Source organism: Phragmites australis, chromosome 7 (assembly GCF_958298935.1).
Source record: "Phragmites australis chromosome 7, lpPhrAust1.1, whole genome shotgun sequence".
In the NCBI taxonomy this organism is placed as follows: domain Eukaryota; kingdom Viridiplantae; phylum Streptophyta; class Magnoliopsida; order Poales; family Poaceae; genus Phragmites; species Phragmites australis.
The window spans coordinates 31,183,603-31,211,249 of record NC_084927.1 but is presented as its reverse complement, the minus strand read 5'-3'; the positions used below and the strand labels follow the sequence as shown (position 1 = coordinate 31,211,249).

General features: G+C 41.4%; 1 protein-coding gene across 3 annotated transcripts; it reads left to right on the top strand.

The window, feature by feature from the left end:
* The first annotated feature begins 325 nt into the window (after positions 1 to 325).
* LOC133924726 (BEACH domain-containing protein C2) lies at positions 326 to 27,272 on the top strand. 3 transcript variants are annotated; one of them, XM_062370389.1, is made up of 31 exons: positions 327 to 2,373; positions 2,810 to 3,594; positions 4,422 to 5,138; positions 5,658 to 5,792; positions 6,526 to 6,630; positions 6,766 to 6,876; positions 7,040 to 7,116; positions 7,320 to 7,401; positions 7,969 to 8,301; positions 9,041 to 9,663; positions 11,112 to 11,196; positions 11,843 to 12,037; positions 13,017 to 13,562; positions 13,638 to 13,781; positions 13,953 to 14,453; positions 19,329 to 19,477; positions 19,692 to 19,761; positions 19,855 to 19,938; positions 20,027 to 20,083; positions 20,164 to 20,232; positions 20,306 to 20,392; positions 20,465 to 20,581; positions 20,961 to 21,110; positions 21,217 to 21,301; positions 21,381 to 21,501; positions 22,113 to 22,209; positions 22,299 to 22,412; positions 24,846 to 25,212; positions 25,736 to 26,535; positions 26,608 to 26,730; positions 26,902 to 27,272. In XM_062370389.1, exons 1-31 carry the CDS (start codon positions 699 to 701, stop codon positions 26,968 to 26,970), a joined length of 8,673 nt encoding a protein of 2,890 aa, XP_062226373.1. In that variant the 5' UTR covers positions 327 to 698; the 3' UTR covers positions 26,971 to 27,272. The 3 variants fall into 3 exon arrangements, 2 of the variants coding, with proteins under 2 accessions (XP_062226373.1, XP_062226372.1); XM_062370388.1 differs by having other exon boundaries at positions 6,763 to 6,876; XR_009910846.1 differs by lacking the exons at positions 21,381 to 21,501; positions 25,736 to 26,535; positions 26,608 to 26,730; positions 26,902 to 27,272 and having other exon boundaries at positions 326 to 2,373; positions 6,763 to 6,876; positions 24,846 to 24,987.
* Positions 27,273 to 27,647: the final 375 nt, after the last annotated feature.

Here is a 27,647-nt window from a genome sequence, read left to right as displayed (position 1 = left end):
TGATAGATATATATAATTTTAAAAAGAAGTATGTTTTTTTATCTATATCTACTTGGATATAAATATACATCTTTAACTATCTGACGAATAAAAATACTATATTCGCTCGTGTAAATAGGTCTATTTGTTACTACATAAAATCATTTTTTACGAGTAACTAATTATAATTATAACTCTTACATCTGCTCACATGATCTCAAATTTAATCAACTAAATAAATACTCAATCTAACATATCCGAACAAATATAATTAATTAAATTTTAATGACTCTGTTCATTTTGCGCTCATTCCGACTCTATGATACAAATCTGCAAACACCATCCATAACCAAACACATCCTTACGGTCGGGCGCTGCCAACCCACCGCACCAATACAACCCGTGAACCCACAAGCCGCGCCACGTCTACTTCCCGGCCCTCCTCAGTTCATCCGTTCCGCCTCTCAGATCTCGCCATGCACCGCCGCTAATCCCACCCACCTCTTCGCTTGCATCCCCCCCACAACACCCCGTAGATCTCCCCAGATCCACGCCCGCACTGCGCGCGTCCTTTTTTTGCTCCGATTCTGCCCCCCCATCCAGTCTCCGCCGCGCTTAATCGCCCGCCCGCTGTTTCACTTCCGTTGACCGATTCCCGCTCGCATTTCCACCCCCGAGACTTTGTTCGAATTTGGGTTTGATGGAGTGAAGCCCTAGCAATGGCGGAGGACGCGCACGAGTTGTCCGATTCCTCCCCGCCGGCTCCGGCGCCGCCTCGGGAGCAGGGCTCCGAGGAGCAGTTCGCGGCGGTGCCGCTCGCCGACGAGGTGGGCGTCGAGGAGGCGGCGTCGGATCCGGGGATGGGCATGGAGACGCCCGCGACGCCCTACGAGCCATCGCCGCAGCCGAAGAGGCGGCCTCGGCCGCCGGGAGTGCCGGCCGACGCGCCGCAGGAGGTGGTGCGGGCGGTGGGGGCGGCGATCGCGGGTGGGGTGGACCTCCTCCGCGAGGTGGTATCGCAGGAGCAGGGCGAGCTGGTGCACTCTGTCGTCGACGTGCTGCTCGGCACCATGTGCGGCGCCGACGGCGTGGACGAGGTAGGCGACGTCACCGGCACCGGCGCTCCCCCGAGCGTCATGTCCAACTCCCGCGCCGCCGTCGTCGCCGCTGAGCTGCTGCCTCAGCTCCCCGGCGACGACGAGCCGTCGCCACGCACTCGCATGGCCGCGGGTCTGCACGCCGCGCTCCGCGCTTGCACTCGCAACCGTGCCATGTGCTCTTCCCGGGGCCTACTAGCCGTCCTCCTCGAGTCTGCAGAGAAGCTGTTCGTCGAAATGGATTATCGGGGTAGTAACTGGGACGGGACACCACTGCTTCAGTGCATTGAGACGTTGGGAGGGCACTCGCTTAGCGTGAAGGACCTGCACTCCTGGCTTGGTTTGGTTAGGAAGGCACTTGGGACGAGCTGGGCCTTGCCACTGATGCTGGCGCTTGAGAAGGCCATGGGGAGCAAGGAAGCAAGAGGTCCTGCTGTGACATTTGAGTTTGATGGCGAGAGCTCTGGTCTGCTTGGCCCTGGTGATAGCAGGTGGCCCTTCTTGAATGGATATGGGTTTGCCACTTGGATTTATATAGAGTCGTTCTCGGACACACTTAGCACAGCAACAGCTGCAGCTGCCATTGCTGCTGCTGCCGCGGCAACATCTGGAAAATCATCAGCAATGTCAGCAGCTGCGGCGGCCAGTGCCCTTGCAGGAGAAGGAACGACACACATGCCCCGGCTTTTCAGCTTTCTCTCTTCGGATAACCTGGGTGTGGAGGCCTATTTCCATGGCCAGTTCTTGGTGGTCGAGAGTGTGGGCGGGAGGGGTAAGAAAGCTTCTCTGCACTTCACTTATGCGTTCAAGCCTCAGTGTTGGTATTTTGTTGGCTTGGAGCACACAAGCAAGCATGGTTTGCTTGGGAAGGGTGAGAGTGAATTGAGGCTGTATGTGGATGGTAGCCTGTATGAGAGCCGTCCTTTTGAGTTCCCGCGTATCTCAAAGCCACTTGCATTTTGCTGCATTGGAACGAATCCACCGCCAACTATTGCAGGCCTTCAGAGGCGCCGGCGGCAATGCCCATTGTTTGCTGAAATGGGGCCTGTCTACATCTTCAAGGAGCCAATTGGGCCAGACAGAATGAGTCGGCTGGCATCTCGAGGAGGAGATACACTTCCCAGTTTCAGAAATGGCGCAGGTTTGCCATGGAAGGCAACCAATGACCATGTTAAGAATATATCAGAAGAGAGCTTCACACTTAACAATGAGATCGGTGGAAGCTTGCATCTTCTCTATCATCCTACTCTGCTTACTGGTCGGTTTTGTCCAGATGCTTCCCCTTCTGGTTCATCAGGTTTTATCCTCCACCCTCTCTTACTTAGTGTTCACTATATTCCTCTTCCTGCACCAGCATTACCATCTATTTTGAATCCAAAACTTTTGGTTTATGGTCCATGTTAGTAGCTGTGCTTTCCGAATCTGAGGATCCCATTTTCGTTTGAAAATAGTTGATTGCAATCTGCTAGGCATTTTACCGCGGCTTCTACCAACAGAGGTATTTTACACATAGGAGGCTCAGTTCGCCAATGTAACCGAAAAGAATATTGACAAATTATTGAGTCATTTAATAGGATCACACTTCAAAATTGAACCATTCATACCATTTTCACTTTGCAAAGCTATTGAAACAGTTATATGTATCTCTTGTGCTCCAGATACCACTGGATGCTATTGGGTCATGCTCTGCCATCAATATGATCTAATTGGTACTTTCTTCTGTTCAATTTTAGGCACTCATCGAAGGCCTGCAGAGGTTCTTGGGTTGGTTCATGTTTCATCTCGTGTGCGGCCTGCAGAATCTTTATGGGCCTTAGCTTATGGGGGTCCAGTGGCTTTACTTCCACTAACCATAAGCAATGTGCATATGGATAGCCTTGAACCTACACCTGGTGATTTATCATTGTCGCTTGCCACTGCTTCCCTTTCTGCTCCAGTTTTCAGGATTATTTCCCTGGCTATTCAACATCCTGGAAATAATGAAGAATTAAGCCGGACATTTGCACCAGAGCTTTTATCATGTGTTTTACATTATCTGTTGAAATCTCTTTCAAAGCTGGAAAGTGGAGAAGAGGCACTGATTGATGAGGAGCTTGTTGCTGCAGTTGTATCTTTGTGCCAGTCTCAAAGAAACAATCATGAGCTTAAAGTGCAGCTTTTTAGCAGTTTGCTGTTGGACCTGAAGTTGTGGAGTTCGTGCAACTATGGTTTACAGAAAAAGCTTCTCTCCTCTCTTGCAGACATGGTATTTACAGAGTCTGCTTGCATGCGAGATGCAAAAGCAATGCAAATGCTTCTTGATGGTTGCAGAAGGTGTTACTGGGCAATTCGAGAACCAGATTCAATTGATAACTTTGCACTTACTGGAACAAAGAGATCTTCGGGTGAAGTGAATGCTCTGGTCGATGAACTTTTGGTTATTATTGAACTACTGCTAGGAGCAGCGTCTTCAACAGTGGCTTCAGATGATGTCTGCTGTTTGATTGGATTTATTGTCGACTGCCCACAACCTAATCAGGTACTTGGGACTTGGCATTACTAGACAAACTTTGTCAAATTTTCACCAGTGCCCTCAATCTTTTTTCTTTCTGTTGAGCTACGATCAGGGTGGAAAATACATAATCCTTCCATGTCTTATGTTGTGAGTCTACATATGTAATTTGAAAGATGATGTTGAATCAATTAAACACAACCAAGTGATTCATATATGTTGGAAATTATAAAGTTACTTCGAACCCTGATGCACCTTTTGCCATACAGCATGAGAAGTAGGTGATTTAATCATGAACCTTACTTCATAGGGGTAAATACCATGGTGAAAGAGGGATAACACCACATCTTAAAGGAGATGGAACTCTAGGGAGGTAGGGAGACAATTGACTTGACTGCCAATTAAAAAACCTCCCATCTATTGGTGGTGGCTTCTTAGCTGTGTGCTGCTTCTGCTTCTGTCTGCGCTCATGCCCATGAGGTGTTATATTGACTACCAAAGCTTCCCAAAGCAAGTTGGGGTAGGCTAGTTCATGTCCATAAGAGTGTCTAGGTTTTTAGGTTGGCTCGCCAAGCCTACCACAACCCTCCTACTACTTTACCCGGGCTTGAGATTGGCTATAGTGCAGCAATATCGGCGAGCTATATTAACTATGGCAAATTTGAGAATACAAGTTATCTGTTTGCTCTTAAAGCTTGTCTGGTGATATTTTGCTTTTAGGATTTATTTTATACTTGCCTTGATCTTATGAAAGTCACAATGTAATATGTGTAGGAGCTACTTATCTACCCTGCTTTAGTGGTGATCTAGTAATAAGTTGGTTCTTATTATCTTAATTATGTGGTTATTGGCAGGTTGCAAGAGTGTTGCATCTCATCTATAGGTTGATTGTACAGCCTAACATCTCTAGAGCCAACATGTTTGCTCATTCCTTCATCTCTAGTGGTGGTGTCGAAGCACTTCTCGTTCTTTTACAGCAGGAAGCTAAATCTGGTAATAAAAATATTTTGGATGATTCTAGTGCAACTTTAAGTGAAAATGATGTCTCGAGGGATGGAAGTTCTGACAGAAAAGCTGCTAGTGGTGATGAAAAATGCCAGGTTGATAAAATTCAATCAGCTGAACATCATGAAACCATCTTTCATGAAGAAGATGCTGAACATGAAGCCACTAACACAAATGATGCATCTTGTAAGATGCTGGACTCAAATATCGGAAGAAAGGTGCTGAGTTCCGAGAATGGGCTCCTGAAGAATCTGGGTGGCATTACCTTCTCAATTACTTCTGATAATGTCCGGAATAATGTTTACAATGTTGATAAAGGTGATGGAATTGTTATTGGAATCATTCACATTCTCGGTGCTCTAGTTGCATCAGGTCACCTTAAATTTGACTCTGGTGCTGCAAATCCAAATGTACCTGGTGGTCATCAGGCCACCCTTAATGAAGAAGGAAATACTATGTCAGAAGACAAAGTATCGTTGTTACTTTTTGCATTGCAGAAAGCATTCCAAGCAGCCCCAAGTAGGCTTATGACTGCTAATGTCTATATGGCTTTGATTTCTGCTGTGGTATGTGTATTTTCTGAGTGTTACATAATTGGATATGTTTATTTGCTTAGGCTTATGTAATTAATTTAATTTAGTTGTCTCTTGGTTTACACACTCGACTTTCAACCCTCTTGCAAAATACTGCAACAATTTTTTTTTCTTAACATAGAGATCCTAATGAAGATGTATGCTTCAAACAAAAACGAAAGCAAATGAAAAGAATCTCTTGACGTGTGCTTCAATGGTAATTCAAATAAAAAATGAGCAGGAATGCTAAATGGACTCTAACTAGATGAGCGGCTGGGACCTTATGAATTCCAGTTGGTCTTTATTATATGTGGTTTAATATTTTTGCTCACTCGATTTATAGTAGCATTCAAGCATGACAAAATGTTTCAAGTTTAATGATATGGGCCCTGTTTTTTCTTTTCCAATTTTATTGATGAACTGTTGAATGGACTGCTTACAGTCTAAAATTTCTGGCTTTGATATTGTAGTCTAAAATTTCTGGCTTTGATATTGTTATGTTCTTGAATGCAGATTAATGTTTCTTCAATTGATGAAAATCTGAACCTATATGATTGTGGTCACCGGTTTGAACATATCCAAATTTTGTTAGTTCTGCTCCGCTCGCTTCCATATGCATCTAGGGCATTCCAAGCTCGCGCTATACAGGTGTGTTTTCATTGCCTTATGTTACATGATCAAAGGTCACAAGTCTTGACTGTAGAACAAGATCAAAGCTACTTAGTTAGGTGCATAGTTTGGCCTTTTCTCTTTGTGGTATCGTTTTGACTGGCATTCATTACATAAATGATTATGTGGTTTGCCTTTTCCTTCTGTGATTTCACTATGATTACCAAGATTACACCGTGACCCAACGTTAATCAATGGGGAGAGAAAGATAGATGGAGCTGTACGTATAGACCTGCGCTATCTATCACTTTGGTGACTTAAATGTCTTGAATTGCTTCACATAGGTTAGAGCTATCATTTTCAAAATTATGCAGTATGTGATTAGTCATTTTCATTTGCATTACTCAAACTATTCCCAGTCTAGAGTTTAGAGCACATGCAAGTATGGCTTAAATCTGAATGCCACACGTCTCCATGAAATCCAAAACCACCAGTTGCCATGCTTGTCAGTAAAAGTCAGCCAATAAATCAGAAGAGCACTAGTAAGATGTCTGTGTCCCTTACATAGATTAAGTGCATTTTGACACCATGTTGTCAGACACCTGCACATTTATTTTCACTTGTACTGCACTATATGGTTATATGTTCAGTGTCCACCCTCTTTGTTCATAACAGACTAAGACTTGTATGTTGTTTCCTCTTATCAATTCATTTCTTTTGAGATATTGTTTAATTTCTTATGGTGTCAAAATTCTCTTCTACATCGTTTCAGGATCTTCTCTTTTTGGCTTGCAGTCATCCAGATAATAGAACCACCATGACCTCAATTGCAGAGTGGCCAGAATGGATTTTGGAGGTTTTGATTTATAATCATGAGGTAAGTGTTACAAGCCTTTTGTCACCATTTTGTAATGAAAATTGTGTTCGGATGGAATAGTACATCAACTGCATTTCGTCATTTCATGCTTTGTGTTACCTGTAGCTCTAATTTGGAAATCTCTAATTCTAGAAGGGTGCTAAGAAAAATGCTGATGGTGGAAGCATTGGTGAGATTGAAGACCTCATACACAATTTCCTTATTATCATGCTGGAGCATTCAATGCGACAAAAAGATGGGTGGAAGGCAAGATAATTTTTATGCAGCTATTCAGTAACCTGTTTGCTTCGTGCTTTCGTATCTCACAACCTTCCTTTCTATGTGGATGGGTTTGGGCCAGTTATATCACTGCCAAACGCATTGCATTTTAACATGAAAATTTCTTTTTGTTGCCCCTGCAATTATTTAGGACGTGGAGGCAACAATTCATTGTGCAGAGTGGCTTTCAATGGTCGGAGGAACTAGCACTGGAGGCCAAAGGATCAGGTAGCTCCCCTCCCTTTTAAAATCTGCAGGTTAGCTTGACAATTGAGCTAACTGGTCCAAGAAAGAATTTAAGAACTTTATGCTAAGATACCTGCACCCAAAAGCCTAGTATTTTTTCTCTGCAGTATATCACCTTTTTGTTACTGGGATTTTTTTTCTTCCCACATTTTTATGACAACCTTCTACTTCTGTTTTTTTTTAAGACGTGAAGAATCATTACCTATTTTCAAAAGAAGATTATTGGGTGACCTGCTTGATTTTTCTGCCAGGGAGCTTCAAGTTCAGGTAGTTGTCCTTTTCTTGACATGATTTGCTTGCTAAGCATGGATGTTTTTTGTACACGATATGGGCGCTTGTTCCTTATATCTTGCTGTTGCTACTTTCTGTAGTTAGTTTTTCCCTTTGTCGTGCTGAAAGTTGTTCTTTATCCTGGTCTGGTTTGAATTATGATATAATGATTGGGAAAAGGAAAGTTCAGATAAACCTAGATGAATTATGGTTATGGGTAATTCTTATCATTGGAATAGTAGAACTGGTAGCTTTGACTATGTCCCCTACTCCGTCTACACAAGAATATTGTAGGTTGGCACCTAGATGCGGTAGCACTGCTATGTAACAACATTTGTTTTCTGTTATTAATGATGTTGCTAGGAATACAGATACCAAACCCCATTTTCTATTTGTAGTTTTTTGAACTTAGACAATAACTGTCATACTGTTATTGTAGTTTTGAATGGTTTATATTATATCATCATGATGCAGGTTGTTGCAATTTGATAATTTTTCCATTTTTGTGGGTAATATTTGTTATTGTCGTCTATAATGTCTTTCTTTTACTTGTATGTACATCAGACTGAAGTAATTGCAGCAGCTGCAGCTGGTGTTGCAGCTGAGGGTTTGTCTCCTGAAGAAGCAAAAGTTCAAGCAGAAAATGCCGCTCATCTCTCAGTAGCACTAGCGGAGAATGCAATAGTTATTCTGATGCTTGTGGAAGATCATCTGAGGTCACAAGGCCAACATTTTTGCACATCCCTTTCAGGTGCTAGCGTCGTATCTTCTGCCTCAATGGCCTCGTTGGCTGCCAGTCGGTCAAATTCTTTGGATAAAATTGGTAACCAACCTATGGCTGCTGGGGCCTTAAGACGGTCATCTTTGTCCAGTGATGCTGGTGGCCTCCCGCTAGATGTATGTAATACATGATGGCTATATGTTATTGCATTCTATCAGTTATTGGTATCATTTTGATGAAGTGACAATTTAGCTCCCCTAACCACGCTTCAAATTTGAGCAGTTATACTTATATGCACTATATGATTGTTTCATGTCATTGCAAAAGGTGCCACTGTCAGTTATGGATCTCATTCTCGGACCATGTTCCTGGCTCATTATTGCCAATTTATCATAATTGATATCTGGGTAATCATGCCTGGATATTTCACTAGAGCTATTGTTTACCTTACTCATCTAGGCTACCTCATCCTGCTTGTTCATCATATGTGGTGAGATCAAATTATTGGTATGATCCACACTATACTTTTGGGTTGAAGTTGGTGTTTGATTAACAGAGGAGATAAACATCGCACCCGCCACTTTCTTGAAGAGGGATTCCGCAAGAAAGTTCTAAATACACAGTACCATAGTCGATTACATCTACATTTTTTCAGTCTATATCTATTGTTGTGTGCTCACATAAATGTGTCAGCGTGAAATACCTTTAAAGTTGAAAGACGCTATTGGAGGGTCTAATTCCTTGATTTAAGAAATAACTGTTCATGTACATATCTCGGTATCTTGGGAAAATATATATAATCCACTCTGCTGACTGTTCCTTATGGCTTATATTGATAGACTATTGCCAATAGATAGTTGAATTTTATTCTTGTGAATGCTGTCTTCATTCTTATTTGCTGCTTGATTGAAGCAGGTGCTTACTTCTTTGGCCGATGCAAATGGACAAATTCCTGCTGCCGTGATGGAACGTCTTACAGCAGCAACAGCAGCTGAGCCTTATGAATCTGTCAAGCATGCATTTGTGTCTTACGGGAGCTGCATAGCAGATCTTGGAGAAAGTTGGAAGTACAGAAGCCGTTTGTGGTATGGTGTTGGCATTCCACCCAAATCTGATATATTTGGTGGTGGTGGAAGTGGTTGGGAATCTTGGAAACCTGTTCTAGAGAAGGACTCGAATGGGAATTGGATTGAACTTCCACTGGTGAAGAAGTCAGTTGCAGTGTTGCAGGCACTTCTATTAGATGATTCTGGACTTGGCGGTGGACTTGGTATTGGAGGGGGATCTGGCCCTGGTATGGGGGTTATGACTGCACTCTATCAGTTGCTAGATAGCGATCAGCCATTTCTTTGTATGCTCAGAATGGTTCTTGTTTCGATGAGGGAGGATGACAACGGTGAAGGTGATGCTTTTATGAGGGACACTAACATTAAGGATGTAATATCAGAAGGAATGAGCCATCAGGCTGGAAGCATGATGCCATTTGATGGAAACAGTTATTCATCTCCAAGAAAACCTCGGTCTGCACTTCTTTGGAGGTAACTCCATCGCTTACCAATGCCAGAATATTGCTCTCATCTTGCTGTTCAATTAACAAATTGCATGTAGCTGTGCCAAACTGCTAATGGTTTCTCAAAAAAAAAAAAAAAAGATGTGCTAATGATCTTTGGTAGAAGTTGAACATTTGTGATAATTTAGTAAATAATCAGAACTTTGTTGATGGTAGCATAGGCACAGTTGCTTTCATATATTACATAATATCTGGGTGGTCTTTCAGTCTGTTGTGGCTTGTAGGTGATAATTAGGGGTGAAAACAGCTTGGATAGTTTCCAGCCGATCCGGGTCGGAACCGGAAACGGATAGTTTTTTCAGAATCAGCATCGAATATTTTCTGCTCGGAATTGGCATTGGATTTTTTTTTTCTAAATCGGCGTAGCAGTTTCCGACGGAATCGGCATCGGTATAGGATATCCGGACTACCTGAGTCCGGATATTATCCGAAACCCAGGGCTAAAACAACAATCTAATGCAAATTCAAAACATTATTGAAATAATCATGAAAAAATCAAAAAAAAAATATTGTAGAGGATCCTATAATCTAGCTCTATGTACAATGAAATTTGTCTTTTTGTGTTTCCCATTGTACATATCATATATTTTATCTGAAATTTTTTTGAGGGCTAAATCATAGTATCCTCTACATTGCCAAAATTGTTCAGAATTTTCATGATAATTTTGATAGTGTTTTGAATTTTGAGAGCAAGAGAACGAAGCATTTTTTATTTTTAAACGTGTCGCCCGTTGGAAGGGTAACATGTTTACTTTTTTAAACGGGATGCTTCTATCTCAATCGTTAGCCATCATACGAGACGCCGATCAAGGGCATGGACGTGGTTGTCTGCCGGTTCCCATCCTACGCAACGGTGGCGTTGGGGCGCTATCCATACGGCGGTAGGCTCGCCCGAAGAAGACCCTCCCTTCCATTTGTGTATATGTTATCTTTAGTCTTTTACTAGCTTTGTGAGTTTATGATGAACTAAGTTTAAATATATGTACTAAGTTTAAGTATTGTGTGTCTGTGTGAACTTGTATCAAGCATAACGTGTGAAGTTGTGATGAACTAAGTTGTGTTGTTTTTTATCCAAGTGACCAAGTGTATGGACTATATTATCTTAGCTATTGCGTAGTAACTTCCTAGTATGAATATGCTCTTTGTTTTTGTTATGGTCTTACATACAATTTGAGTAGTCTTTCATGTTCCGGTAAATATTCGCCAGCCGTATTTGTTTTAGATCCATATTCATTTTGTATTCGTTTCTGACACTATCTGTGATCATATTCGTATCCGAACTATCCGTATTCGAATCCGTTCCGGCAAAAAATATGGTTTCAAATACAGTAGTCCTATTCTAACCGATTCCGAGCCGTTTTCACCCCTAGTGATAATTCTGTTAATTCTTATTTCATTGGAAATTTGTGACTGCAGTGTGCTTGGCCCCATCCTCAATATGCCAATTACCGAGTCTAAGAGACAGAGAGTGTTGGTTGCTTCCTCTATTCTCTATTCAGAGGTGAGTTTGTTTTGCATTCTCCACTTGACCATGTATCTGTCTCGTAATGTATTAAAAGTCATGCCCCTAAGTGGAATAGCAGACTGAACATAGCAATTGCCTTTCTAACATTCTTCCTAGTGCTATGGATTGAATGACCCCAAGATTACCTTTCATTTTCTGCAATTTGTAGGTTATTCAATGTGTCTCACATTTTGAGATCTATTTTCTTGACATTTTTTGTGCTATGAAGGATCACTGTGTTTAATCTTAAATATGGCAATGTTATGTGCTAACATGTAGATGTGACCATACCCATGCCCCCACCTTCCTTCTCTCCCTCCCGTTTCGATGTCTGATTTGTTTTTACTTTTCAATGTTCACAATACTTTCCAAGTCAAGATTTCCCATGGTAGATAAAGCATGTACTGGAAGTTATTCTTGACCTGCCCTAATTGCATTGACTTCTCTGTGATACATGCATACGATTTTGAACAATATCCTGTCTTTGCTCATCCAAAGACTATTATCATTAATGCATCAATGACAACATTGTAAATAAATGGGCATGTCATGTTCATCTATTTTAGTAATGATGTTTCAGAGAATATGAAGAAGTTATACCTTGTTACTCATAAGAGATTATGCTATATTACCCTTGATGCAGGTATGGCATGCTATTGGTAGGGACAGAAAACCCCTAAGGAAACAATACATTGAGCTGATTCTACCACCATTTGTTGCCATCCTAAGAAGATGGCGGCCTCTTTTGGCTGGTATTCACGAGCTTACTTCTTCAGATGGACAAAATCCACTGATTGCTGATGATCGTGCTTTGGCAGCAGATGCATTACCCATTGAGGTACTGTCCGATTCTCTGTAGAAGCTAACCATAACTTAAGAAAAGATAGTGCTAAAGCTGAATTCTGTATTGGTGACAGAGAATGGTTGGATTGGTGTTAATCATCCATAACTCTCACCATAAGCTGGTAGGCTTAGCTTAATCGGGTACTCCCTATGTTCTTTTATTTGATGTTTTAGAAGTGAAAAGTGTTCTATATGTTATAGGGTTTCTAGGAGAAACATGACTGTGTCTCCTTAAAGTCCCCATACCTCATTTAGGGCCTGTTTGCAATGCAAGAATTTCATAAACAATAGTTTAATTCTCATTGTAATCAGAAAAAATTCCTGCGTTCCAAAGAATCTTATTGTATGCTACATTTTACAAGATTCAATCTCTTTGTTCATTGGTCACTAAGATTAAAGAGGGTAGTTTAGGAGACAAACAAATTTGATGTAGTAGCAAAGGACAAAAAACTTAGTAGGGGTATATGGTCATATTGCGTTTTCCTTAATAAGTGTGCACAAGAACAAAACATCAACTAAAGATGGAAGGAGTATGATTCTGGCCATGTTCACCTAATCTGGTAATCTTGAGCATAGTTGTGAAACTCAGAAGCTGATAGTAACTCGTATGTCCCAAGTCCTAGTCTGTTAAGAATCATGTATGCTTGATTTCTGCTTCTTATTGTTGGCTTCATTAGAAGTCGGTCTAATACAACTCCCTTTTCTCTAAAAAAAATTGCTTGTTGTTTGAAGATTGCTAAGCATATCATTTGCTGTTGTGGATTCTCGTATTTCATATTTAACCTGATCTCTATGTCTAAATATTCAAGGTGTACTTTGTATCATTTAGCATGACAATCCTTGTCAAGAACTTTTAGGAAAAAAGTTGCTGGTCTTGTCTGGTTTAAAGGTTAATATCATATGTTTTCATGTCTTTATCTTCAGAGGAAAACATATTGATCGGAAGCTTTTTGTTTCATTTCTTTTGAGCTTAGGCTGCTCTTTTGATGGTATCACCTGGCTGGGCTGCTGCTTTTGCCTCACCACCAGTTGCAATGGCATTGGCCATGATGGCTGCTGGTGCCTCTGGGGCAGAAATAATAACACCTCCTAGGAATATCTTGAATAGGCATGACACATCATTGCCTGAGCGCAAAGCAGCAGCAAGACTACAGACTTTCTCAAGTTTCCAGAAGCCTACAGCAGCTAACAAGCCTGGGTCCACGCCAAAAGACAAAGCAGCAGCAAAAGCTGCCGCACTGGCGGCCGCTCGTGACCTTGAGCGGACTGCTAAGATTGGTTCAAGAAGGGGCCTTAGTGCTGTAGCAATGGCAACATCAGGACAAAGAAGGAGTTCAGGTGATATTGAGCGTGCAAAGAGGTGGAATATATCAGAAGCTATGAGTGCTGCTTGGATGGAGTGCCTGCAATCAGCTGATTCTAAGTCGGTTCCAGGAAGGGATTTTTCGGCCCTTTCATACAAATATGTTGCAGTTCTTGTTTCTTGTTTAGCCTTAGCAAGAAACTTACAACGAGTTGAGGTAAATCCACTTGGAACGCTGCAATTTCTGAGATTTAGAATTTACCATACGTCATATAAACTTTGGAAAATGCAGATGGAGAGGCAAACACTAGTTGATGTGTTGAATCGGCATCGTGCATCAACTGGACTTCGAGCATGGCGGCATCTTCTTCATTGCCTAACAGATATGGGTAGACTATATGGACCTTTCGGACAACCTCTCTGTACTCCTGATCGTGTATGTACCAACAATAATTTATTTTTTTCTCTGTTTTCCTGCTCTGTTTCATCTTAATGGGAACAGTGCAAATTCGTCGCCCAGTACATTCTTAACTAGGTGAAATGAGAACCCGTGTGATGTTTCTTCTGGATATTTTTTAATATTCATTGTCACTCCTGTGTTTTGCAGGTTTTCTGGAAATTAGATTTTACTGAAAGCTCTTCAAGGATGAGAAGATTTATGAAAAGAAACTACAAAGGATCTGATCATTTAGGTGCAGCTGCTGATTATGAGGAGCGGAAGCTTCTTAGTGCTGCTGTGCAATCAAAGGAATGCGACTCAGAGGGTGTTGATTCTTCACTAACAAACACTCTTCCATCATCTGCTTCTGTAATTATGGCTGACGCCATGTCAATGGATGAAAGAAATGAGGAAAAAGAGCAGTTAGAGACCGAGACTACTCACAGCAGTGTTGATGATGATCAACTTCAACATGATTCAGCAGCTGATCAACAATCGGTAAAAGGATCAGTAGGCTCAAGAAGTTCTGGCATTTGTGCTGATCGAAATTTGGTTAGATCTACAGTTCTTGCACCCAGTTATGTGCCTAGTGAAACCGATGAGCGAATTATCGTCGAACTTCCATCCTTGATGGTGCGACCATTGAAAGTTGTCCGAGGAACCTTCCAAGTAAGTATTAACCAGTTGCAAAGTTCTACTTGAGCCATGAGCAGTTCTTAAAAATACACGGCTGAGTTTTTGTTTTGTCTTGCGTTGACTTATCTTATAAGCATGTTTGGCATTAGTGTTTTCTCATAAGAATGTTCCAATGTTATTTTATATGTAGTATGGTATAGAGAAGCACTGCGGTATTTCTAGGTCTAGTGCAATGATGCAATTGTAGATAAATGTCGTGTTGTATTAATTACAACATATCTCAACGACTTTGGCGAGATTTCATTTTGGCCACTACAACAAGTTAAAGGTTATATTGCAGTGTTACCCTGGTTACTAATGGTGTGCTGCAAAGTAGGTAAAATGTTCTTGTGTTTATAGATAATCTTTTCATACTTGTACTAAAATCAATATGTTTATTGTCTGACATACTTGTCATATTGCATGTCACACCTGGTTTTAAGACCAAACCGAATATAAACTATATGTATACTAAGATTAAGTTACATACATATAGTGACGTTATAAGTGTAACAGAAAAACTTAAACATACCTCCCTTCTTACAAAAGGGACTAGCGATGTAGCGGAATTAAGCGTAGTCTTCAACCTTCCAGGCGATTCCACAGGCAATCGACGGAGAACACACCCTAGAAAGTGTCATCTTCTGCGAAGTCTTCAAAATCTTCCCCGACTGAGCAACATTGTTTGAGTATAGTAAGTGTGAGTACATAGAATACTCAGCAAGTGTGGGAAAGTATGACATGAGGCTAATATCAAGAATGACTTAACTCAGGGGTTTATTTGCATAAATGCCATTTTAGTAGTAAAACAATTATAAAAGTAACATATTTACTATGTGAAAGGTCTTTTAAAACTTGAGCTAAGGTTCTAACCACCTTACTTCTCAACTGAGGTTCCATCCTCCTCAAACCAAAACCAAAGTCAAATCACACCACCACTGTGATCCACCTGAACCAACCAAAGACCATCTGAAACCACCCGACTAATTATGTGAGGAGTCCATGCTGCTTATGATCGTGAGCACGGCTGTTTTCACTCTGCAGAGGGCGTACACTTTACCTACAAGTCATGATTTTCATTATACCCGTGTTGATCAAACACTTACACACTTCCGAGGTGTGCGACCAGGAAACAACTACAAAGCCTTTCTAATGCCTCTCTCAGCACGTGTCGACCCGTTGAGGTTTCATCGCCATCCACAAGTGGAGTACACCCTTCACCCCAGAAGCCTCCTCTTGCGTCTTACGGTTCCAGGAAGTACACCTTTTCATCCCTGCACCACCAAATGATCTTAACAATGTTGAGAGAATAACGAATTACTCGACTAGGCCCGTCCCATACTAAACTTGTAGCTGTACTATTTTCATGGGTGGTCGCTTCACGAACCAGCCCTTAACATAGTCTGGGCAAGACCGCCATCATCCTAACACATGGAGATAAACATTTATCCGACAAAGCCAACAATCTTGCCTGGAACACATCCACATGTCAACCAACTTGCCTAGACCCTACCTTCCATGTCTAAGCATGTTTACCAAAGTTACCATCATGATTAACCAAAACATTTTTTTCGCATGCTACCCATGAGTAAGCACAACTAAGCATTTTTTACCCAAAACATGATAACCATACTACAACTACAAGGAATATTGGGGAAAACTAGTAAACCCTACCATAGGATATCATATTTGACCAGCATGCAACTTGTAAAACAAAACTTTATAAAACTAGGCACAAAATGTTCAAGGACACTTGCCTTATTCCAATGTGATGCTCAGTGTTGTCGAAATCTGGGTCCCTCGAACTGTTCCGGAATGTTATTGATATCGCGGGAACTACCGACAAACAACACAAAGAAAACACTAAGAACAACATACCAAACATCATCAAAACACTTTAAAAACACTATGGTTGGATAAGTTATGATTTTAGGAAAAAAAAAATTAGACGCAAGAATTGCTTAAATCGGAGTTAGGATGAAGGAGAATGGCTTTCGAGAGATAGATTAGGCTGAAAAGGAAAAGCTGGTTTACTGTAATTATCTTCATATGAGAAAAAAATTTATTGTGCAAGGTTCAAGAAGTATAGAGCTGACTAGACTTCGTTGATTAGGTTAAGGAGCATGATGTGGCGTTGACTTGGCATGTCATGCAAGCGCCGACTTGGATTAAAGAAGGGGTACATTAAAGTCTAGTCTCGATCGCGCATGATGGATCAAATAGCTAGAGGTTGCATTGCTGGGTTAAGGATACTGCCGGCGACTCTGCGTCGGCAGCTCGGGTTTCATCGGAGATGGCAGTCGAGCGCGTGGCCACTGACATTGACGCTGGGCTTCGATGGCGTTTCAGCAAAACAAGGGAAGCATGGTGTAGAACGTGGAAAGGCTAACTCAGCGGTATGGTTGGTTTTGGAAGCGGTCCTTCGAGGTAGCGGCAAAGCAGCGACGACTACTCTTAGGTTCAACTGTGGCCGCGTCCAGATGTAGCGACGAAGATGCACGTGTTCCCGAAGATGAAATTTGAGAAACTGTCTGAACAAAAACGTTCATATTTCCTATGAACACAATTCTATGGCACGAGTTTGGGTAGATCCTCCCCTGAGAGGAAGATCGATCAGCGGAGATGAGATGGGTAATGGCTGCGGCATGTTGCAGTTGGCAACCGCGTTCCGATCGTGTTGCTGCACAACCGTTGAAGGGCTCCTAGGTTCACGTATAAGACTCCATGGGATACGCCGTGATGTAGTTGCGCATCCATACGGCTTCTGGATTTACGGGGAATGCGAATGCAAACTTGGTGTGCGCGAAGAACACGTCCAGACACCGGATAGCATGCATGTCAACCTTGATCCCAGCCGCGCAAGTGCTATATTGGGTGACCTGTTTTTGTGGGGTGGTTAAGGGCTACCAGGGGCACACACTGGTGAAAGGGTGTGGCGATCGGTGCACTACTTGGTCGGGAACGCCGATGCCAATCGGCCACCGCGTGGCTGTCCGCAACGGTGACAGCCATGGCAGCACAGCGAGGGCTCCGTGGGGACTAGTACTCGATTGGGGCTTGCACATGACAACGATATAGGGGGAAGGGAGGAGGAGGGGTTGGTCTTTACCTTGCTACGAGAATCGGGGAGGAGGCCAGCGTGCAGGGACGTGGAGAAGGGTAGGGGCGGTGTTGATGGCGTGCTGCAAGGCAGGATGTCGTCTACGGCGGCAGGGGCGACGAGGCATGACTCCTCCATGGGGCGACACATCGGGAGACGACGCGACGACGTGGCGCGGCAACACGGCGGCGCACGGACAGGGCAATAGCGTCGGCTAGGGTTTGGGGGCATGGAAAGGGGTAGGGGAAGGCGTGCAACTCCTATTTATGGGGCTAGGGTTCGAGTCGGTCATGATTTCTTTTTTCGCAGTCCTCTATTCCGAGGACGATATCTCTACCGTTCGAACACTTCGAACACCAAATTGGATATTCTTGGACTCTATCTTGTAGTACTAAAAAAAATCTACAACTTTGGTATGCATTGGAACTTCTGAAAACGTCGTCTTGATTTTCAAAAATGTCACAAGATAAACTGTTTGATCTCGGACTTATCTATGCAGCACTAATTTGAGGGGTCATAACTCCTAGCTCCAATGTCCAAATAGGGACTTTCGTAGGTGCAAATCGAAGCTCTCGAGTATAATTTTGTTATTGTCAAGATTTGTATTTGAGGCCGTTTTGAACTTCGAAACTGCGTGGGAAGATGAGGTTGTCCAGGACTCCGTGAATATTTAATTTCGTGGATCCTTTTGTTGGGGCTTCTAGAAGACTTGTGTGTCAGCCAAGAGCTTGGGTTTGAGCAGGATTGGGCCAAGGGCACTTTAGGCATATCTAGGGTTTTAGAATAGAAACTTTTGCAGAGAAATTTAAATAGGGTTTGAATTTGAATTGAGCTTAGAGTGAATTTGAGAGAAAAGGAAAGATGATGTTAAACAAGAATGAGTAGATAAGGAATTTGAATTTGGATTTGGATTTTGATAGGATTTGAGGAAAAGAAAATATTGACTTTAAGCAAGGATTTGGATAAGATTTGAATTAAACTAGGGAAGGATCATGTATGATCAAGGATTGAATAGAAGATGAATTCAAGGATTTTGAATTCCAACCATTAAGATCATTAACTTATTCATTATTGAGTTATTGAAAATAGGTTTTAAACTACTCTACTGGTGAAGCTACTCGCTAATGTTGGAAAAATTTAAAAAGTTGTAAAAGTCTGGAAAGTAGAGTGTTACATTGCATGTGTGTCTTTTCTCATAATATTTTGTTAATGTCCTTTTGTTTTAGCTAGCGCAATATTTCAGTTGAAATACTGCAAGAAACCTTACATTTCAGTGACTATAGGGTATAGGATTATCAATCCCAACAAGTTTCTTTTCTCTATGAGCACCTTAAAATGGAAACTTAATCATACGACATTAAATATGTCCAAACACCTAGAGGCTTCCTTTTCTCTTACAATGAATCCATGTGCAGCTATGACAAATTTATTATTCTTTTGTATGAATAAATAATATTAAGAATAGTTCTCATTTGATTAGTAATGCCTAAAAAATGCTTTGGTATTTCTTTTGATTCAATTTATTCAGTGGAATTATCTATACTACTTATCATGATCTATATTATGTTCTAGTCTTGGGGTTGTGCAAAATCTGTAATATTTCCATTGTTTGATTTGTGATTTGCTTACCTATTGTCTTTGTCATATCAAGTCATGTTGTTGGAATTATTTGGTTACATATTTTAACTAGTGATCGATTAGTCCACTTTCATTTAACTCCCATGGTATCTTTTAATGGATGTCATGTGCCTCTGTAATTTTGTTCCCAGGTAACATCAAAGAGGATTAACTTTATAGTTGATGAGCGTTCAAGTGACAGTAACATTGATGATGGTGCATCTACTAGTGGCCAATGCGACCAACAAGATAAAGATCGAAGCTGGTTGATCTCTTCACTTCATCAGATATATAGCAGACGGTAAATATTACTTCCAGATCTGGTGCTATTGTTATAAATTGCTTTCTAGTATATCGTCCGATGCATATATCCAGTTCTGTTGAAGAAATATATCGTTCATCTGTTTGTCTTTAGGATGAGTAATTGCACTCAGCATCTGTGACTCATTACCATACAATATAGTTGTTTTTATGTGCTATTCACCCATTTTGTATGTTAAAATGACTTGTTGCAGATACTTGCTATGTCGAAGCGCTTTGGAACTATTCATGGTCGATAGGTCGAATTTCTTTTTTGACTTTGGGGTACATCCTTTATGAAACTCTACTCTGTAATTTGAATTCCGTGCTTGCCGCATCTAATAAGTATCTCAGACTTGTGTCTAATGCTTAATGTAGGATATTGATGCACGTAAAAACGCTTATCGAGCTATAGTTCAGACTAAACCCCCTAACCTGAATGACATCTTTCTAGCTACCCAGGTTTGTGTTCGGCTTCCACACATTTTGACCTAATCTTAGCATTATCAATCTGCAATGATAGGCAGTTTTCTATCCTTATTTATTTCAGAGAGCTGAGCAAATTCTTAAAAGAACTCAGTTGATGGAACGCTGGGCTAGCTGGGAGGTACACAAAACACTTTCATATGATTTTTACTATGCAGTTTGTTGGTATGTTTGAGATCTAAATATGTCTAGTTTGTTCAGATTAGCAATTTTGAGTACTTGATGGAACTGAACACTCTGGCTGGGCGCAGTTACAATGACATTACTCAGGTCAGTAACCTGCACAATTTGTATTTCTAAACAGGGTAACTTGTCATTCTAATAATCATATCTGCTTGTGCAGTATCCTGTTTTTCCTTGGATAATAGCAGATTACAAGTCCAGAGTGTTGAATCTGGATGATACTTCTACGTATCGAGATCTTTCAAAGGTTGAATTGTGCCTATTTGTTGCTCCTGTCTTTTGCCAATTATCTGTTAACCATAGCTGGTATTATTTGCAGCCAATTGGAGCACTAAACCCTGAACGTCTAAAGAAGTTCCAAGAACGATACTCTACATTTGAGGATCCAATCATCCCAAAGTTTCATTATGGTTCACATTACTCCAGTGCTGGCACGGTATATCTTAATAAAGATGAAATGCTTACTTATAATTTGTAATACCGGCTGGGCATTATTCATTTCGGAAGTACTTTGGGTTGCATTCAACTCTCTGTATAGAGTCCTCAATAATCTTGTGCTCAATCAATTTGTAATAAGCAGACTATTAAATAATCTCCAAAATATCACAGAAGAGTCTGCAGCTTATATACGTGCATGGTTTTGCCAGCATTAGTCAACTTTGTGCCTGCGTCTTTTTATTACTTTGGTTTGTTGCAATCTGCTTTGTTGATATTATTTGGATACTTAGAAAACACAAATTCCATCGCCATTACTCAATTACTCTGTCCTACAATTTTGATATTTGATTTTTACTAACGACTAATATCTATTGCAGGTCTTGTATTACCTTTTCAGGGTGGAACCTTTTACGACACTCTCTATACAGCTGCAAGGTGGCAAATTTGACCATGCAGATCGCATGTTTTCTGATCTTTCTGGTACATGGGATAGTGTTCTCGAAGACATGAGTGATGTAAAAGAGCTAGTAAGTCTACCGACAAGTGTCTGCAGTAGTTTCCGTGTTATTGGCTCGTGCCGAAATCAAGTCAAGATCTTTTCTGCAATCTAATTATCTGATGATATTCATCTAGGTACCTGAGATGTTTTATCTCCCGGAGGCATTTACCAACATAAATTGTATCGACTTTGGGACAACTCAACTTGGAGGAAAGCTAGGTAATTGCATTTCAACTTTTGTCAAATATGCAGCTGAAGATGCAAAAACATAGTTCTGCAATTCTGAGCACCATTGCAGATTCTGTAGAATTGCCTCCCTGGGCTGAGAACCCTGTTGATTTTATCCATAAACACCGGAAGGCTCTTGAGAGTGAGCATGTCTCTGCTCATTTGCATGAGTGGATTGATCTTATATTTGGGTATGCTCTATGTTATTCTAGTTTTTACCAAATTCTTGCATTCTCGCACACACATACACAAACTATAATTTGATATAGGTATATATCATGCTAATACTGTTGATGCTTTCACCCTATCTTCGAAGATTCGCTATTTGAGTTGCATGTACAATAATAGCTAAAGTGATCCGTGTTGCCTTTTTGTCACCATCTTTTCACCCATCAATATGTGTGAGAACGTCCAAGATGCTTAAGGGTAGATGGATACCTTGTAAAGGACTTGAATATTCTGGATGGAGCATCATGCTACTAGTTCCAGAAAGAAAGATCTATGTAATATAGGGAGATGAAGGATCAGAATTTCCAATATAGTGGACGGCCAATAATTCAGGTCCCAATATGAACAGAAAAGGCTTGGCTGCTTTCATATTTCTCTGCTCCTATTTTAGATAAAATGATCCTAATAAATTATTCCTATCTTTAGCAATTCATCATTGAATTTCTTGTCTGGTATCTACGATTAACATGTTAACACATCCTTTTTGTTAGTTATTCTGAGTAGCCAGTTTTGATTTTCTCTTCATTATTCCTATATGCATCACCTTTTCATTGGTGAGGACTTCCTCTTGCAGATATAAACAGAGGGGTAAAGAAGCGGTTATGGCCAATAATGTATTCTTCTACATTACGTACGAGGGAACTGTGGATATTGGAAAAATTGCAGATCCGGTAAGTATTATGCATTGAAGTTAGTCCACAGGTTTCTACTTTCTAGTAGCTGTTGTCTAGCTTCTCATGTTTTACTGGAAATGCTTTAGGTGCAACGGCGAGCTACGCAAGATCAAATCGCTTACTTTGGACAAACACCATCTCAGTTGCTGACTGTCCCTCACATGAAGAGAAAGCCATTGGCAGAGGTCTTACAACTACAGGTAATTTAATATTAGCAGCTTCATGAGGTCAAGTATTTTTGCTGTTTAGCCTGCTGTTAGTTTTTTTTCCTCGAACACGCAGGAGAGCTGGGTATCTTTATATTAATAAAAGAAGAAAGGGTACATATATGTTCCTAAAGGTGGGAGGGCCGCTACTCACACCACCTTCCTAGGACAGAAAGAACAAGACTTGCCACTAACTATAGAGCAAGACATGACCAAGGCCATAGGGCAGCACACTATCCCGGCCATAAGGCTCCCAGCCCTCTGGCACCTGCTATATTCCAAAGGTGTATTTCATGTGAGATATTCCCTAGCACCTCTTGGACCCGAGGAGAAGCTCCTTCAAATACACAAGCATTGCAATGCTTCCACAACGACCAAGCCACCAGTATGACCAAAGAGTTGAATCTCATACGGTAGGGCTTGTCAATTCTACGATGGGCCGTCCTCCACCAATCCGTGGAGATTAAGTCCTGTTGGTTCGGTGTGCATTCTTGGAAGCCGAGACGTGAGAGGATCTGAAACCAAACCTCACAGGCAAACACACAATTGGTGAGGATGTGTTGGGCTGTTTCCTCTCCCTGATCACATAGAGGGCAATATTCTGGATGCTGCTGCAGACTGTGACGAATCAATTTATCCGACGTCCAAACCCGGTTGCGAATTGCCAACCATAATAATAACTTGCATTTCAGCGGAGCCCACGACCTCCATAACCTTTTCCACGGCTCAAACCCGACTGAACCAACAAAACATAGATTGTATGCAGGTTTGCTAGAGAATTGTCCAGAAGCTGAATGACGCCATAAGTGTTGATCAGCCACCTCTGGTATCAGCTCAACCTCCTCTAGGGCATCCCAAAGCTGCAGGTACTAAATTAACACCTCCGTAGATAGCCCTCCTCAAATATCATGTACCCACCTGTGCTCTTGGAGAGCCTTTGCTACTGAACGTTGGTTGAGAATCCTTTTTGGCACTCGAGAAACTACAGCAGGTGCCAAATCAGCCAACGACTGACCATGGAGCCAACGATCTGTCCAAAACATTGTATTTAACCTATTACCCACATTAGTGATCACCGAAATAGCAAACATGGCTGAGGTGTTTGGATGTAGAGGAGCTTGTAGACCAGCCCAATGCCGATCCGGCTGAGATTTTTGTAACCATAACCATCTCATCCTCAATGCCCACCCCAATATTTCCAAATTACGGATTCCTAGTCCTCCAAGCTCAAGAGGTCTGCATACTTTATCCCAGAAACAAGGCAGCAGCCACCGTTTACTTCCTTCCTTCCAAAGAAATCCACATCGCATTTTGTCGATTGCACGGATCACCCATTTCGGTAAATCCATAGCAATCAGTAAATAGATGGGAATAGCCTGCTGTTAGTTATATTGGGGTTATGTAGCTGACTGCTTTGGCGTTTTGCCCATGGTGGAACTGGTATGTCAATGGCAAGCATACCAAAAAATGAATTTCCAGCATCAGTTGATTTTAGCAGTAGTTGTAACAAGTGTCCCCAAACAAATGCCCCTCGGGAGAACTCCAGCAACTTAATGGTTACTAGAATAGTTGTTGCCTTGTTGATGGTGTTACTTTGTGTTGTCTTTATCAGGGAGGAAAAGGCTGCCAGGAACTGATTGGTCATTCTGTCCCCCGTTTCCTGTCTAGAACCAGTATACAGCTTATGGAACGACAGTGTTAGTTTGCATTATCTTTATGGAACCTATTGCTAACTGTTGGGAACAAATTGGTCATTTCTATCCCCCATTTCCTGTTCAGAACCAGGAAATAGTTTATGGAACCTATTGCTAACTGTTATCATCTCAGCCCTTTCCAAAATTTAGTTTATCTAGGGTATAAAGAGCCTTCATGGCCTTGAATTGCTGGGAACCTGCCAGCAGACCATGATGGTGATTCCATTGGAAGAGTTCAAGGCATGATTTGACCAGTGAAGCTGGTTTCCTCATGTGAATTGTTTATGTGCGATGGGATTAGTCCGGTACGGCTTAGTTGAGAGTTGGACTGGCATGCCTAGAGAACTGACTATACCGCTCGGGCTAATCCATTGAGGCAAAGCAAGGATGGAAACCCAAACTGCTGGGATGCTTTGGATGTCTTGGGGTGCTACACCTGGTCTGAAATGGGTTCTAAAACACTGATTTTTGTTGCATTCTAGTTATTTATTGAATATATAAATCTATCCATCTAGGTATTAGGATTTAGTGTCCATTATCACTATTTCCGTTGTCATACTTCGTGATAGACAGCCACTTGTAACAGCTCCTGTGCTGCATAAGTAATCACTAAATGTAAGATAGCACTTAGCATTCTTGTACAGTTGTACTGTCATACTTCATATTCATGGTATAATAGCATATGTGGCTCACTAATATTTGGCATGGCCTGACTCTTTAATTTACTGTGCAGACGATATTCCGGAATCCGAATGAACTTAAATCCTATGTACTTCCTAATCCAGATCGCTGCAATGTTCCTGCCAGTGCTATGCTTGTATCAAACGACTCTATTGTAGTCGTAGATGTAAATGCCCCTGCAGCGCATGTGGCACTTCACCATTGGCAGCCAAATACTCCAGATGGCCAAGGGACACCTTTCCTTTTCCATCATGGTAGAAGTGCTGCAAATTCAACCGGTGGTGCACTCATGCGCATTTTCAAAGGATCTGCTAGTTCTGCAGAAGATTATGTGTTCCCAAGAGCTATAGCATTTGCTGCTTCTGCAATCCGCAGTTCAGCAATTGTTGTTGTCACCTGTGACAAAGAGATAATTACCGGTGATTATTTCTTTTCACTATTTACCTTTGTAGATTTCTTTATTTTTATATTTTTTTAGACACATACTGATCTACCTTCCTCTTCATTCGTTCTTCTCATTTCACTTTCTTTGTGATGTATTGTCCTACTTCTAGAATACATATAATTAATTTAGGTAGATGATGTGGTGTCCTGCCACAATATTCCAAATTCAAACTTGGTCGACAGAAGAAGATGCAAAGAAACGTATCCAGGGTGAACTATGGGTTACCCTGTGCAAGTTTGGTTACTCCATATCTTAAGTAGATTGGATTTGATTGCAATTTGTCACAGGATTGAACACCTCTCCTTCTACATAAATTTTAGGCCGGCTGTCTACAGCCTCAATATACTCGGGGCTCGGGCTATATAATCTGTTCTGAACTTATCTATTTTCTTATGGAGTGTCCTATGGTAGTTACAAGCTGCTTCCATTATTTTGTCATCTTTCCATAAAGCTGCTTATAATGATTTAAATAACATTTACATTTTGATCAATAATAGGCGGGCATGCGGATGGTTCGTTGAAATTGATATCCCCAGATGGAGCGAAGACGATTGAAACTGCATCTGGACATCTTGCTCCCGTGACATGCCTTGCGCTATCTCCTGATAGCAACTACCTTGTGACAGGGTCTAGAGATACCACAGTTATTCTCTGGAGGATTCATCGGACAGGCTCTTCACATAAGAAAAATGCTCCTGAACCTCCACCGACAACACCAACGACACCGCGTAGTCCTCTATCCAGCAGTACTAGCAGCCTGAGCAACCTCTCAGAAACAAGGAGACATCGAATCGAAGGTCCTATGCATGTAATAAGAGGACATCTTGGGGAAGTAACCTGCTGTTCTGTTAGTCCTGATTTGGGAGTTGTTGCTTCCTCGTCGAGCGCATCAGGCGTTCTTCTACATTCCTTACGCACTGGTCGGCTAATAAGGAGGCTTGATGTTGTGGAGGCACATGCAGTATGCTTGTCTTCTCAAGGCGTCATTTTGGTTTGGAATGAATCGAAGAAAACATTATCTACCTTCACTGTCAATGGACTCCCTATTGCTACCTCAGTTCTATTACCTTTTTCTGGACAAGTTAGTTGCATTGAGATTTCTACAGATGGTCATTTTGCTTTAATTGGAACATCTTTGTTCAACAACTACAAGTGTGATGACAGTACTGAGATTGGGGCTCATGAGCTTGATGGACCCAATGGCAAGGATGATGTATCAAAAGATTCAGAACTAACTGAAACTGAGCAATTTGTTCATGTGCCTTCGATCTGCTTTGTTGATCTGCATAAACTTAAGGTTAACATTAGAACCTTGGATTCACATTAATTGTCCTTTGTGCAATCCTCACCAGAAATGTTTTTCTGTCAGGTATTTCATACACTGAAGCTGGGTAAGGGCCATGACATCACAGCAATTGCTCTGAACAAAGAGAATACAAATCTTCTAGTGTCTACTGCTGATAAGAAGCTAATAGTCTTCACTGATCCTGCTGTGAGTATCCTGAATTCCTAATGAACTATAAATTATGCATGACCCAATCCATTTAATCACTTTCCATTGGAACTGAATATTTAAATATAACTAGCATAGTGCCATTTGCATGGGAAGTGACCCTTTCTGTAGTTCCTTTCAACCTTCCTGATAGAATTGGTAATGTTACAGTTGAGCTTGAAGGTAGTGGATCAGATGCTACGGCTTGGTTGGGAAGGTGATGGGCTGCTTCAGTCATGACTCATGTGCAAATAAACAATGTTTGGCCGATCATTACCTGCTTTACCATTTATCGTGTCTATTAGGTGTAGTAAAGTAATGAAAGGGAAGGCGTGGGACACGCCATTTGTACAAAATCGAGGATTACGGGTTAGGATGGTTGTGTCAAGGCTGTCATATACTTGTATCCAACAGGTCATTTAGATGAGGAAACCAACAGACTTGGTTGAGAAGTACCCATGTAAAAAACCAATGTACTTGGTTGTATCCAACGGTTTTTGTAGGATGATTGAAATAGTAATCCTACGCAATTTTGCAATGAACTTTTTGGCTGGTTTATCGTACAGTTCTTGTCGGTCATTTCTGTAGGGTGAGCAAACCCAGCCCATTTTTATATGCGAATTCGAAGTCTGTTGTGACTATTGGCAGCAGCCATCAAACAGAGTATTGAAAATTGTGGATTAAAGTATTTCATTTCTGTCAAAGTGTATCTTGCAAACCTGGCGAAACAATGCAAAATCACCGTTTCACATAGCATTTGCTTTTGTATCAGAAATGCGGCTGAGTTCTTGAAAGTTCGCATGGATATAGAACATGTCATCCCTTGATATATTCAATAAATACTGAAACTTGTACATTTGATTCACAATTTTAAACTTGTGGCGTTTCATCTCCGCTTCTATCATAAGGACGAAGGG